Below are 14,052 nucleotides of genomic sequence, written 5' to 3' on the forward strand. Positions count from 1 at the left end.
CTTTGATAAGTTATCAGACATTATTATTACCTTTAGGATAACAGCCTGCAACACCATTAATCTCTCGACACTCTTCAGTGGGATCGCAGGAATTATCAACACATTCCAAAGTGTAGTTCCCTGCACAGTGACACAGCTTTGTGCAGCCGTCTCCAAACACAACCTCACCAGGCTGGATAAAATGAACACAGTCAATACTGAGAATGTATACTATAAGTCAGAAAATGTACACAGTATACAGTACTAACTAGGATATCTGACCTCATAATAGTTATTTTGGTCATCTAAACAGCCACATTTTTCCAGTGGCACACAACGACTTCCTTTGAAGACAAAGCCTGGTTTGCAGAAACAGCCACTGATACAGGAGCCAGAACAGTTGGTGGAGGGTTCCATACAGGTGGGAATACAAGCTGGACCACACTCAATATACTCTGCGTTAGGAGGGCAGGGGTCTGTGGAGAAAGAATATGATGCAACATAAATATGAGCAGGAATGGAAAAGAAAAAGTTCACAAGTTCTTGAGTGAAATGTCACTGAAAAAACATCTGATAAAACATGTCTTACTTGGTGGCTTGGATGTACTTGGTTTAGGTGTAGTTGGTCCAGGGGTTGTTACTGGTGGCAGAGGAGTTGTTGGCTGAACTATAAATGAAACAGCACATAGTTTCTCATGTTGACACTTACACAACCGACCCATGTTTCTGAACGTGCAGAAAGAATGAAGATTACCAGATCCTGAGCAGATACCATTTCCTGAACAAACAAGTGGTGCCGGGTACAACAAACTCTGCCCCAGGAAGACTTTTTTGCTGATCTGAGTGTTGTCCATCTTACAAACATGTCACTCTTCAAATATTGACTCACCCTTCCCTCCTTCAGAATTTTAGGCCAATTTCAAAACTGCCTTTCATCTCCAAAATTTTTAAAAAGTGGTGGCCAACCGGCTAATAGAAATTTTAACTGCTCATAATATTTTAGATCAATTTCAGTCTGGGTTTTGCCAGATGCACTCAACTGAAACTGCTCCTCTTAAAGCTTCAAATGATATTTTAACGCGTAGAGATGCAAGTGAATATTCACTTCTTGTACTTTTGGATCTCTCAGCTGCCTTTGATACTATTGATCATGGTATCCTGAATGAGAGACTTAGAACTTGTGTTGGTATCTCTGGGTCAGCTCTTGAATGGTTGTCTTCTTATCTGACTCAGAGGAGCTTCTTAGTTGCTTCCACTAATTTTATGTCCTCCACTGCTACCCTATCTTGTGGTGTGCCCCAAGGCTCAGCCCTGGGACCAATCCTGTTTGCTCTATACATGCTTCCACTTGGACACATCCTTAACAACTTTGAAGGCATCACATACCATTGCTACGCAGATGATATTCAGCTGTACATGTCTTTTAAACTGCAGAATGCAGCTAAATGATCTGTTCTTCAAGACTGCATTCATGTTATAAAGAAATAACTGCAGTTATTACTACATTTCTTGTGTACTCTAGTCATATAAAGCACTTCACACTATAACCCACATTCACCCATTCATGCAGACCTTTTTGTGTCACACTCACTCACTCGCTGATGGGCACATGGATGGACAGACTTTGGATTCACTGTATAAGAAGGATAATTCACACAAACCTCATATGTGTTTAATAGAATATAACCTTCAGGTGTGTGTGAGGTTGTGTGATTAACATACCCAGAGGGCGGCATTCATATTCTCCATCGTGTAGTTGGCAGCTCTCAGTGGCTGGGTTACAGCTGGTGTTATGACACTGTATCAGACCTCCACTGTGACACATACACTTTTGCTCACAACCCTCCAAGTACCAGTCATCACCCAACTGACAAACATACAGACAATGCAAAAAATAATCAGAAATACTGTCATGTAATACTCAGACTAACCCACACTATAACTCCAAGGTCTTTTAAAGTCAGATGCAATGCATTACAATATACATAATTTCTCTCAATGAATAAGTTGCCACTGAAAACCCTTGTTGTAACATTGACAGGTTTGTGCCAACTGCAGTGTGTCCACCTTTAATTTAGGTGAGTGTGGATCTCCTTTGTACTGGGGTGTGTGTGTGTGTGTGTGTGTGTGTGTGTGTGTGTGTGTGTGTGTGTGTGTGCGTGCGTGTGTGTGTGTGTGTGTGTGTGTGCGTGCGTGCGTGCGTGTGTGTGTGTGTGTGTGTGTGTGTGTGTGTGTGTGTGTGTGTGTGTGTGTGTGTGTGTGTCTCTATGCTCTTCAATGACTGTGCTTGTGAAGTGGCACTATATAAATGAAACTGAACAACTGTCCAGTTGACTCTGGCCATATTTTGTAATATCAACTAAACTTTTGATGAAATTCAGACCAACTTTATTTTATATCAGATGTAAACCTCATGATAAAGTGAGGTTAGCACATTTTAAGAATAAATGGAATGTGGTTTTAAATTGCTTGAAGGCTGGTTGCACTTACAGGATGATAGGTTCCACTAGTGTCCACACAGCCACAGTCTCTCAGTGCCACACATTTGGCGTCGCTGAGAATGAAGCCAGGGTTACACTCGCAACCCTCCACACAGACGTCCTCACAGCCATGTGGTCCGACCACACCAAGACATGTCTCAGGACATGAACTCACGCACAGGGAGTAGGAGCTGTTGGGAGGACAGGCCAGGGCTGTTTGGACAAACGGGGATATAAAATAGTGAGAGGGAACAACAGTAGACAAAGGGCAAAGTAGAAGAGGAGCGATTCATTGATTATGGAGGGGCACTAGGATGAATCAAACAAAGGGCAGGATAGAGAGGAACAGATACTAGAATTAAGACATAAATGAAAGGATAAACATTAGGATGTAGGTAGGATGACATGAATGTTGGGCTTTCTTCTGTTCCAGTAATACCGGTTTAAGGTGAAGTCACCCATTTCTAATTTAGCCATTGTCTATTCCATCTTATTCTCTAAAAGCACTTTAGATTTTCAAATTCTAATTTATCATCTGTCATCATCCCACAGAACCAAAACATTTCATTTACCAATTGTTTTTAAAACTATAAATATCTAGTCTTAAAGATGCCACAGACATCTGAGAATTAGAATTAGCCAAAAACATACACATTTGTTGTCAAAGGAAGTGCAAGGAAACTTATTTTATACATCATGATACAGCCCACCACATATGGTGCAAGTTCCCAAACTTTACATGTCACTTTTGGGGTGGAATTTTCTCTGCCTAAAAATGTATGGTTGTATATACTTTAAGAAAAGGGGGGAAGCTTTCGGCAGTTTTAGAGGGAAAAAAAATATTTTACCATAAAAGCACTCAATGGAAAAGGACAGACAATATTTCCTGCGTTGTTCACACATTAACGCAGCAGGATCAGGAGTGTGCACTGCATTATTGGGTATTCTAACTTCTCCTCCTACTTACTTAGGTACTTACTTAGGATTATAAATGTAAATTACAATTTTGTGGAGCAGGGTGTAAAATGTTTTAGTTACATGAAGACAATTTCCAAAGAATGAAGCTTTGGCAAGCCTAGGTGAGGTCACAGTGACTATGTCTATCTTTTAGATACAGTTTATGGTGTTCACAAAGCATACCTGATGCCGAAACAAAGACAACAAATAATCCTCTTCCAAAAAAGAAGGTTCATCTTATTAAACTAGTGAGAACTTACGGCAGAAGTCAGGAGTCCTCCAATGGTAGACGTTGGCTCCAGCACTCTGGCATGCGTCAGTGTAGGCCTGGAGCTGGTCACACAGCACGTGCTGCTGGCCATTGAACTGACACATGTCATACACACAGCTTTGGAAGAATGGCGTGGGATTAACTACATTGATACACTCCCTGAAACAGAGAAAAACCCTCAGTCAGTTTAGGGAGGATAAGGCCCCTATGCACAGTCCATGAATTTATCCATCAAGCATATATATATATATATATATATATATATATATATATATATATATATATATATATATATATATATATATATATATATATATTTAGACCCTATTTTGGAACATAGTCATTTTCGATGACTTTCAACTGGTGATTTCAAAGATTTTATGTTCTTTTAACCACAGATGAATGCTGAGGCTCTCTTCCCAATTCATTAAAATGAGAACATTGGAATAAGTGTCTAGAGGCCAAGATAGCTGTCAAGTGGTAAGACTTGGTTTGCTTTGGATTCATCATTATGCTGCAGAATGAATTTAAAATTGACCCGACCTCTGACCTCTGGGTCTGTGTAATAAAAATCTACCTAGAAAATAACTTTTCTATCATCTATTTGTCATTTTTGTTGAAAAAAGCATTTTCTATATTCAGGAAGCACAATAAAAATAATAATACATTTTATTTGTAAGCGCATTTCAAACACCCAAGGACACTTTACAGAATAATAATAATAAAAAAAAAAACAAAACAACAACAACCAAGATTTCATTTCAGACAACCAGGTGGTGAGGGAGGAGGGAGGGAGTGACGAGTTAGGAAGCAGGGAAAATGAATACTAAATTAACCAAAGATATTGCCAAGGGGAAGAAGATAAGTAATAAAGAGGAGGGGCCCCAGGACAAAACCCTGAGGCACACCTGTGGTAACAGGGGAGGGGTGGGATTTGAAAGACTTAAGTTTGATGAACTTAAGTCATTCAAATCTAGCACAGACTAACTTCACTCTGTTGAAATAACTCAGGGTACCCTCAAAAGCCCACATCTCTAAACTGTCAGTCTGCTGGTGTGACTTCATTTGCTCCCCTGCTCAAAATTATTTTACAGGTCAGCTTGGTGTTTTTTCCGGGCATTTTACCATCTATCTCAAGGGGTTTTTCAAGGTTGGCAAAAAAAATTAATTAATTAAAACCGCAAGCGGTGATGATCGGGCCCTCGCACCCGACGCACGTGGACCCGTGACCAGTGGCGCACTCGGAGGTTTTTTGATTGTGATGGTGTGCAGAATGTCTGTAACCAATTTCATACATTTCTGTGAAACTAAATCTTTTGCTTTCCATATAAACCCAATGTAGTATTTGGGGTGTGGTCACGGCTGTATCGTGCAAAATAGAGCATGGGTCTCATTGACTTTTTTTGATCAGGATGATGTCAAGCATCTTGAAACAAATTTTCATGCATTTCACAGAAACTAATTTTGTGGATGCTATACAAATTTTCATTTGTTTCTGTAGGGGGTGCTCTTGCATCTATAGCCTTGAATCCGTAGTTATGGGTTCAGCCTGAGTGTGTACATGAGTGATTACATTTTTAGGCTGATCGGGCCAAGCATGTGCGAATGAGTGCCCAAAAAATTTTGTGGCAAGGGAGAAAATGGAAGGCCAACTTCATCGGCCTGGTGTGACAAGGCCGTTGAATATTCTACAAAACCATGAATAACCTTTGATGGGCTACTTGTCTAGATGATCTGGAGCCATTTTGGTCTCACTGGGTGAAATGCCCTAGGAGGACTGACTTCCTGTAGGGTTTCAGGTATGGGTCCAAGAGACATTTTTGTACGTCTTAGGATGTTACATGAGCCTGCACAATTTCAGATATGTAGATAAAATGTAGCTCCGGGGCGCAAAAAACATGGTATTTCATGATAGGTGGCGCTCTAAGGTTTAGGGACTTTATGCATATCGTGTTCAGGGCAGGAGGCTTATCAAACCACTAAAGTTTGACGCAGATTGGGCAATGTGGCTTTGGGTTACTGCCATTTTTGTCTTCAAAAAAAAAAGCAATGTAAGAAAACAACGTAAGGCCAACTCCTTAAGGATTTTCAGGGGAAATTTGAGATGGTTCTGCTCAACTACCTTGGAGCTGTACCTCAAAGTGTCAAACATGACATTTCCTGTACCCACTAGGTGGCACTGCGACTGTCAGTAAATATTATCATATGTATGGGTTCAGGGGCGGACCGTCATCCTACTGCGGAAGTTTGATCCAGATTGGATAATGCAGGTTTGAACGAGAGGCAATCAAATTTTCCTGGCGAATGATCAAACTTAACTGTGGTGTCACGGCCACGCCCTCTGGTGAAAACTCACCATTTTTGAAATTTAGATTCCCCCTGCTGTGTAGACAAGACAAAACAAATATGAAGTTGATAACATCCAAAACCTCTGAGTTATTAGAGAAAGTATAAGGGCAGAAAATGGCTAAAATCAACCATTTAATTCAAAATGGCGGACTTCCTGTTGGGTTTAGGCCATTGGACCGTGTGGTCTTTTTTGTTCGTCTGGACATGTTACATATGTGTACCAAATTTCATACATGTACGTGAAACACAGCAGAGGGAATTGAACTAAAGGTGGCGCTGTAGAGCCATTTTGAAAGGGCCATGCCTGAAACCATTAAAATACTTAAATTTTCACCAGACCTGACGTGTGCAAAATTTCAAGAGTTTTTGAGCGTGTTTAGGCCCTCAAAAAAAAAGCAATTCATTTGTTTGAATGTCCAAAGCAATTACAATAGGGCCTTCGCACAGGTTGCGCTCAGGCCCTAAAAAGTTGTAAAAACCCAGGAATCTCAACAGTTTAAGCAGATCAATAACCCAAAGCACATGAGTTCTAGATTCTTACCGGAAGGGTCCAGCAGGGTCTGTAATTTTACCACATTTGTCTGGTTTTACTACTTCAGCCTCCAAGTCGGGGTCGCAGTCCGGGTCAGGCTTTGTTCCTGGGGTGCAGCTGATCAATACAAACACAAAACACAGTGGCATTCCCTTCAATACGTCAGAGAGACTCCGACAGTAGGTTAACAAAAGACGGAACCATAGGAAACGAGAGACACAAAGAGATACATGTGTTTGAGCTCACAAGTCATCTTCATCTTCTTCTGTCTGCCAGCTGTTCCCAAAATCATTGGCATTTCCTACCACGGTGCCATCGGGTTTAGTGAAGTCATTGTCTGGGTTCCCATCATAGTCACCGCAAAGGCCACACATCTGGTCAAAGTAGGAGCTGGAGGGACAAAGACAATATTTACAAGGTGTTGTTTAGCCCTTTAATGTCACTCTAGAAAAGACTGAAGAGAATGCAAGAATCTCTGATGCAGTAGGCCAGGGCATCATCACTGTTTGGTAAAAGTAGCATAACTCCACCATCTTTGAATTGCAACTTGCACAAATGGACAGTTGCTATTGTTTCAAGAACTTTTCACAACAGACATAAAATAGCTCGTGACATTCAGCAGTTCAGATCGAATTATCTGTCAGATTCTTTTCAGATCATTATGTCATAGTTGCGTTTGGAGTCAAAAAAAAATGATGGAAACAGGGCTCAGCTGTATTTTATGCACATGTGATGCCACTTTTCAAATAAAAAGAGCATTGCCGATATATAAGTAAACAAGGAGCTTCCTAAAATGTCAATGCAGTTCAAACAAACCTCTATACCAACCTGGGAACTGAGATCTGGGCATAATGGTTTCCATCCCAACGCACCTTCACGCCAAAAGATGTTTGAAGGGTGATGAACTGACCAGCAAGACTAACAGACATGAGAGGAGAGGGGGAGTGGGGGAGAGCCACCCGTTGTCCATTCACCTGATTTAGTGATGAAGAAAAAGATGATAGAAAGACATTAAACAGATGGTGTAAACCTCTGATTTGTGGACAGCTTAGTGAGTAAAACTGGAGGAAGAGTGTGGATCTATTTCTGTCTGAGTCTGTCACTGTTTCAGATTAGTTCTTTGTTAAGTTGTTCAATTCAATTCAAGGACTCGCCCGTTATACATAGACACAACACTAGTTCATCCCTTGAGTTAGGGCTTCTTATGTTTTTAACAAAGCTTCATAGATCAGTGTTAAGAAGCTTAACAAAGAAAGAGACAAAAACACTCCTCTGAAAATGGTGAGGCTCAATAACTGGACTGAAAATGAGTGAAAAAGCAGCTTGTGTCCTCAAAAACATTGAAAGACCCTCAGGAAGCCTGCAGAACTATTGCTTAAGACCACTTTCAAAATTACAAGAAAGTCTGGCTTGGAAGACATGAGGGACAGATCAAGACTTTTGCACAGCTCTGTCATTTCAGTAGGATTTCACACCGGATTAAGACATACATGGTGATGATACAGCTGGCGTGTGTGGCACGTGTATAGGCACACGTTTTGCCGAAACACAGAAACTATAACAGATAATGGAAGTAATTGATTTTATATACTGACCAGTGTTCTCCTGGCCTTCATCAGGATCACAGTGATTCCATTCACTGTCACATATAGTTTTCTCAGGTATGACACTCCTGCAACTCCTCTCTCCTCATTCTTTCCCTCCACAGAGAACCAAGGACCTGCACAGGGAACACCACAGCAATCAGAAATATTGTGTGTTTATATTAGAGGTGAGTATTGGCAGATATTAGCATATTCTGTTCTTTACATTAGCATACAAAGCACCATTGACATTCAGTGTTTTCTTCTTTCAGCAAATGTGTGAATGAAACAATATGTGTCATGCTTCCTGATGATTCAGTGTACAAATGTTGACTGGAGCAGACTAATGTTCTATGGTTGTTTGAACCTGTCCTGTAATTGTAGTGAACTGATCATGGTAATGAATGGATGATACTCATTTAACTCATTTAAATGTCAACTGATCTGTGGGTTTGGTGTGGCAAGTCTTTCAAAAATAGAAAAAAAATACAAAGAGAAACCAATGAAAAATGTGTGCATACCTGTACTATTCCTACAGGTTCTGGCCAGCGTGTAAGTACAAGTTCCCATGAAACTGTAGTACTTCTTGTCAAATGTGTTGTAGTGAGGATCCCCAGAGACTACACAGTCCTGGGAGCCTGAGAAAAAGGGAACAAAGAGCCTGGATTCATCAGGATCACAAGACTAAAGCACAGCTGAACTCACTGTAAAACAATTATTCAATAAGCGTGCACTTCACTTCTGCTTTGGACTTACGTTGGCATTAAAAACAGATACAGTGACAACAGAATTTTCTGACTAGACAGAAAAGCAGATTCGTTGCTTTTCTTTCCTAAAGAAAAGCAACGAATCTATGATTCGATGATTCTATGATTTGTGTTACTAAGAAATGCATGTAACAATTAGAATGTAACAGGCAAAGCTTTACTCATTTTGGATCTAAAAATACAAACATACCAGTGGGATAGCAGCCCAGCTCTCCATCCTGGAGTTTACATTCGTGCATCGGGGGACATTCCGAGGGTTCACAGGTAATGCCGGCAGCATCACACCGACACTTTTGCTTGCAGTCTTCCTCAAAAAACTCCTCTCCAGGCTGAGAGATGCACAACAAAAGTGACAGTTCAGCATAGTGCACACAGTTGATTGTTTGTAATTATTTTATGCATGAAAGTGTTGTTTTGGAGAGCTCATAAACACATGACAGTTTTCTTTTGGAATTTTGTGGCATTTGCCCACATAAGTAAAAGTGACCTGACACACATAAATCATGCACTGCTGGTCTATCAGACTGTACCTCATAATATTGACCGTTCGAGTGCTTGCAGCCACACGAGTCCTCCTTGATGCACTTGCCAGCACTCAGGACGTAGCTGGGATCACACACACAGGCCTCAGAGCACGGACCAGCGCAGGAGGGGGGTCTTCCAAAACATGTCTCCTGACAAGGATCTGCACAGGGTTCGTAGTGGCTGTTGGGGGGGCAGCTTAGTGCTAAGGAGACCACAAAAGGCTGAAGTTAGTGACAGGGAATAAAAGTATGTGCTGGAAATATTAAGAGAGTCTAGTGATTCGGAATGACAGCTTTTCACAAGAATACTTAAAGATCATTTTTGAACTGACATAAAGCTTTTTGTGTGATTTTGTCCCAACTGCTCAGCCAAGATTGTTTTCAGCTAAATATGTTTTATGAATACAGGACTAAATTAGATCATTTGTCCTTCCAGCACTCACGGCAGAAAGTTTCATTCCTCCATTGTCCAATGCTGACCCCACGGTCTTGGCATTCATTGACATAGGCTTCAATGGCTTCACACAAAATGGGCTTGGCTCCATCCAGCTCACACAAGTCAAAGACACAGTCCTTGAAGTAATTCTGAGAACAAAACATTAGTTTGTTATGATGCTTAATATTACGATGCACCAACTAAAAGCAGAAATTCAAAAGATGTGCTTCACATTCATATCTGTTACCCATATTTCTACAATCAAGCTCAATACATACAATAACTTATGATGTGTCAACAGAAGCTAGTCTTTCATTTAATACACCTTTATCATTAAGTTGGTGCATTGTGTTCAAACATTTACATACATAAATTCACTATACTGTACTATACTCTATGTACTAATCTACATGTACATACATTGGGGTTGACTTTTGGGTGGCACACAGAAAAAGGGCCATTTTTGTCCAGCAGAATGCCACAATAACCAGAGCTTTCATACAGTTCCCGGTCTTCTTCATCACACCCGGGGATGGTAGTGTTGGGTTTCTTATTACATCTGTCAAGACAAATGTTCAGCATAAAAAATGTTGTCTTTTTGTCAGTGGTGCATATAATGAGAACATTTCTAAAAGGAAAAAAAGGATTTGAAGTGTTGGTACACGCTTGTATCTTATGTAATTCTTACTCGGGATCCGTGTTCCAACTGTGTCCAAAGTCATTGGCATTGGCAGCCAAGCTTCCATCTGGTTTGCGGAAGTCATCTTTAGTATTTCCATCATAGTCGCCACACAGTCCACACAGCTTGTTCTGATAGCTGCAGATGACGAGAAAATGAGCACGTCACAGTTTTGTGGAAGCAAGAGTAACAATTCATTCAGCCTTGCAACTTGTTTTAATTCCAGCCAAATGCTGCTTCATTTTCAACATTAGGCTGAACCTCACACTAAAATGAGAATCTAATAACTTGTGCCGAGCATCTGCACAGTTCCAACATTATTGCACTTCTGAGACTGGAAATTCTGTTGACTCCGTTTTAGACTGAAAAGTCTTGGATTGGATTGAGTGTGGACAGGCAGGAATGGAGGCTTTTGAAAAGATCACACATCCACATCAGATGATAGATTGGTAAATTTGTCATTACTTATGTTTCCACGACTTGTCACATTCCCATGTGGATAAAAACAAAAACACTTTCAATATCTGCTGATATTCTCTATGCTAGCAGCTGCTGTGCCATTCAGTTCTGCCTTTTAGCACCTTATTACTGCCTACACATGAAAGAGTCATGTTCAGTTTACATCAAAAGTCCAAATATGTTTTTAGTCCCGTTAGTATGGATGTGGATTTCTGGACAAGTAGTTATTCAGAGAATTTTTCTTCATAATGAAAACATGACTTTGGTCTTCACTCACTCTTTGATCACTTTGATGTCCATGAAGTGGTTTCCATCATAGCGAACAGTCACACCGAAGTTCATGGAGACAGTGTAGTGTTTTCCTGACTTGAACACAGAAACACCAGGGGCCGGGGAGAGTGGCAGGTTGACATTGGTCCCATTAACCTGTATGTGAAAAGAAGGGATGATTAATAAATTTAGCACCAAAAAAGTAATGAAATTTGTCTTTCATACTTTGTTCTAACAATGCAAAAACAGCAATAGACCTTATACCATTGGAAAGCCTGTTTATTTCTCCCATTTATCCATACACAATAAGAACTTTTTTTTATTTTTATCATTTTATATGTTATATTCATATAATTTTCGAATTAAATCAGTGCTGAAATGACCTGCTGTAACTGGTTGGGGAGAGAAATTTCTAAGAGTGTGACTGTTTTTGAACTGCAAAACAGGAATACATGCAGAATATGAGGGTTCCTCCTCCCATTTCTTACCTGCACAGTGCCACCTTTGAGAATGGAGATCTTCATCATGTGTGCATATACATGGACAGCCTTCACATATGAGACGGTTGGCGTGTTATACCGATTTTCATTGTCAGCATGGACCTCAAAGTATGGCACACTTGTGTCATTGCATGGACTAGACATCAGATAGCTGCAGTTGCCCATGAAGTTGTAATTGCGTTTGTCAAAAGTGGTGTAGTGTGGATCACCAGATGCTATGCAAGTGGATGTACCTGAGGGGAAACTGTAAGTGAGCAATTTTTTTTTCCAAATATTTCAGACATTCAATTAAGTAATTTACAGGGTGTATTAATCTCACCGCTGGAAACTATCAACTTACAACTTCATAACGTAATGTATTTAGATTTAATTTATTACACAGTATTTGTTAAATCATGTTTCAGCACAGCTCCAAAAACTGTTGTCTTCAGGTGTGACTAGACCATCCATTGCTCAAATTACACATATTAAAGGAACAAGTTCCAATACAAATTCTTTGATAAGTTATCAGACATTATTATTACCTTTAGGATAACAGCCTGCAACACCATTAATCTCTCGACACTCTTCAGTGGGATCGCAGGAATTGTCAACACATTCCAAAGTGTAGTTCCCTGCACAGTGACACAGCTTTGTGCAGCCGTCTCCAAACACAACCTCACCAGGCTGGATAAAATGAACACAGTCAATACTGAGAATGTATACTATAAGTCAGAAAATGTACACAGTATACAGTACTAACTAGGATATCTGACCTCATAATAGTTATTTTGGTCATCTAAACAGCCACATTTTTCCAGTGGCACACAACGACTTCCTTTGAAGACAAAGCCTGGTTTGCAGAAACAGCCACTGATACAGGAGCCAGAACAGTTGGTGGAGGGTTCCATACAGGTGGGAATACAAGCTGGACCACACTCAATATACTCTGCGTTAGGAGGGCAGGGGTCTGTGGAGAAAGAATATGATGCAACATAAATATGAGCAGGAATGGAAAAGAAAAAGTTCACAAGTTCTTGAGTGAAATGTCACTGAAAAAACATCTGATAAAACATGTCTTACTTGGTGGCTTGGATGTACTTGGTTTAGGTGTAGTTGGTCCAGGGGTTGTTACTGGTGGCAGAGGAGTTGTTGGCTGAACTATAAATGAAACAGCACATAGTTTCTCATGTTGACACTTACACAACCGACCCATGTTTCTGAACGTGCAAGGGGGGGGGGGGGGGGGGGGGGGGTCAGTCTCTCACCTTTGCAGGTCATGATACAAACAGCATCAACAGCAATATCTGTCTGAGGGGTTTCACCATAGGTACCCTCTATCACAAACTGAAATGCATATGAAATGCATATCAATATGCCTGTCACTTTAAGCCTACACATAGACATACACACAGAGACTTATAGTGCTCTAATATTTACCTTAATAGTAGCAGTTCCCAGGTAGCGGACCTTTACAGGCTTCCAGCCTTTCCCTTGGTTCCCTTTGATAGTGAAAAGAGCAGTTCCAAGAGTTCCATCTGGTAAACAGAAAAACAATCCAAACAAATATTTTCATTGTCTTTTGGTCAAACATTCTTCCATTATGACAGTGCATCCTTTTGTTCTTTTACCTGTGGTGATTGTGTGGACACTGATCTGCATGGTGGTACTAGTACCATACAGGTAGTAGTGGAAGGTAAGCTCAAGACATCCAGAGGGGGGGGTTATTGAAGGACTTGTGATCTGAGCACTGACTCCAGGGATAGCTTCAGAAGACTCCAACAACATGTAGTGACCAACTACATATGTAAAGGTTGTGAAGATATGAATTAAAGCAAATGAATCAATACATAAATAAATAAAATCATTATCAGAGTGCTGATTTATTGTCAGTACCACAATAGTATCAGTATGCTTAACCGTAAAGCAGGACAGAAAGCAGTCCTCTGTGCTATGTAAATATTGAAAGATGAAAATAGTTTTTGGAAACTTAGTCTAACTTCTGTTCTTGAAATGTTCTTTAACATATTGGTCAACTCAGTGAAACATTCATTTCTATACAGATCTCACAAAAGAAGAATCACTTACGTCCAGGTTTAGAGAAGTCATTATCAGGTCCACTGCCTTCAGTCTCAGATTGCCCTAACCACTGAATGAAGCCAAGTATTTCAGGAACCTCAGTTTGAGTCGTCCACCCACAAAGATCATCAAAAATGTCAAAATCACAGCAAGCTGTAAACAAAAATTTAGACATTAGTGATACATCAGAATGTGATTGTGTGTTTTT

General features: G+C 40.3%; 1 protein-coding gene across 1 annotated transcript in view; it reads right to left on the reverse strand.

The window, feature by feature from the left end:
* LOC115775612 (zonadhesin-like) overlaps positions 1–14,052 on the reverse strand; it is a 61,477-nt gene that overhangs the window by 41,977 nt on the left and 5,448 nt on the right. Inside the window, 24 exon segments of the mRNA XM_030723080.1 lie at positions 31–172; positions 262–455; positions 1,702–1,846; positions 2,470–2,672; positions 3,677–3,846; positions 6,578–6,685; positions 6,815–6,958; positions 7,397–7,542; positions 8,164–8,288; positions 8,673–8,789; positions 9,109–9,247; positions 9,449–9,645; positions 9,886–10,027; positions 10,299–10,437; positions 10,567–10,695; positions 11,294–11,442; positions 11,775–12,019; positions 12,311–12,452; positions 12,542–12,735; positions 12,849–12,926; positions 13,034–13,112; positions 13,206–13,303; positions 13,397–13,564; positions 13,854–13,997. Of these exon segments, the coding sequence (XP_030578940.1) occupies positions 31–172; positions 262–455; positions 1,702–1,846; positions 2,470–2,672; positions 3,677–3,846; positions 6,578–6,685; positions 6,815–6,958; positions 7,397–7,542; positions 8,164–8,288; positions 8,673–8,789; positions 9,109–9,247; positions 9,449–9,645; positions 9,886–10,027; positions 10,299–10,437; positions 10,567–10,695; positions 11,294–11,442; positions 11,775–12,019; positions 12,311–12,452; positions 12,542–12,735; positions 12,849–12,926; positions 13,034–13,112; positions 13,206–13,303; positions 13,397–13,564; positions 13,854–13,997 (3,537 nt within the window).

This window comes from Archocentrus centrarchus, unplaced genomic scaffold (genome assembly GCF_007364275.1).
Source record: "Archocentrus centrarchus isolate MPI-CPG fArcCen1 unplaced genomic scaffold, fArcCen1 scaffold_24_ctg1, whole genome shotgun sequence".
NCBI classification, from domain to species: Eukaryota; Metazoa; Chordata; class Actinopteri; order Cichliformes; family Cichlidae; genus Archocentrus; species Archocentrus centrarchus.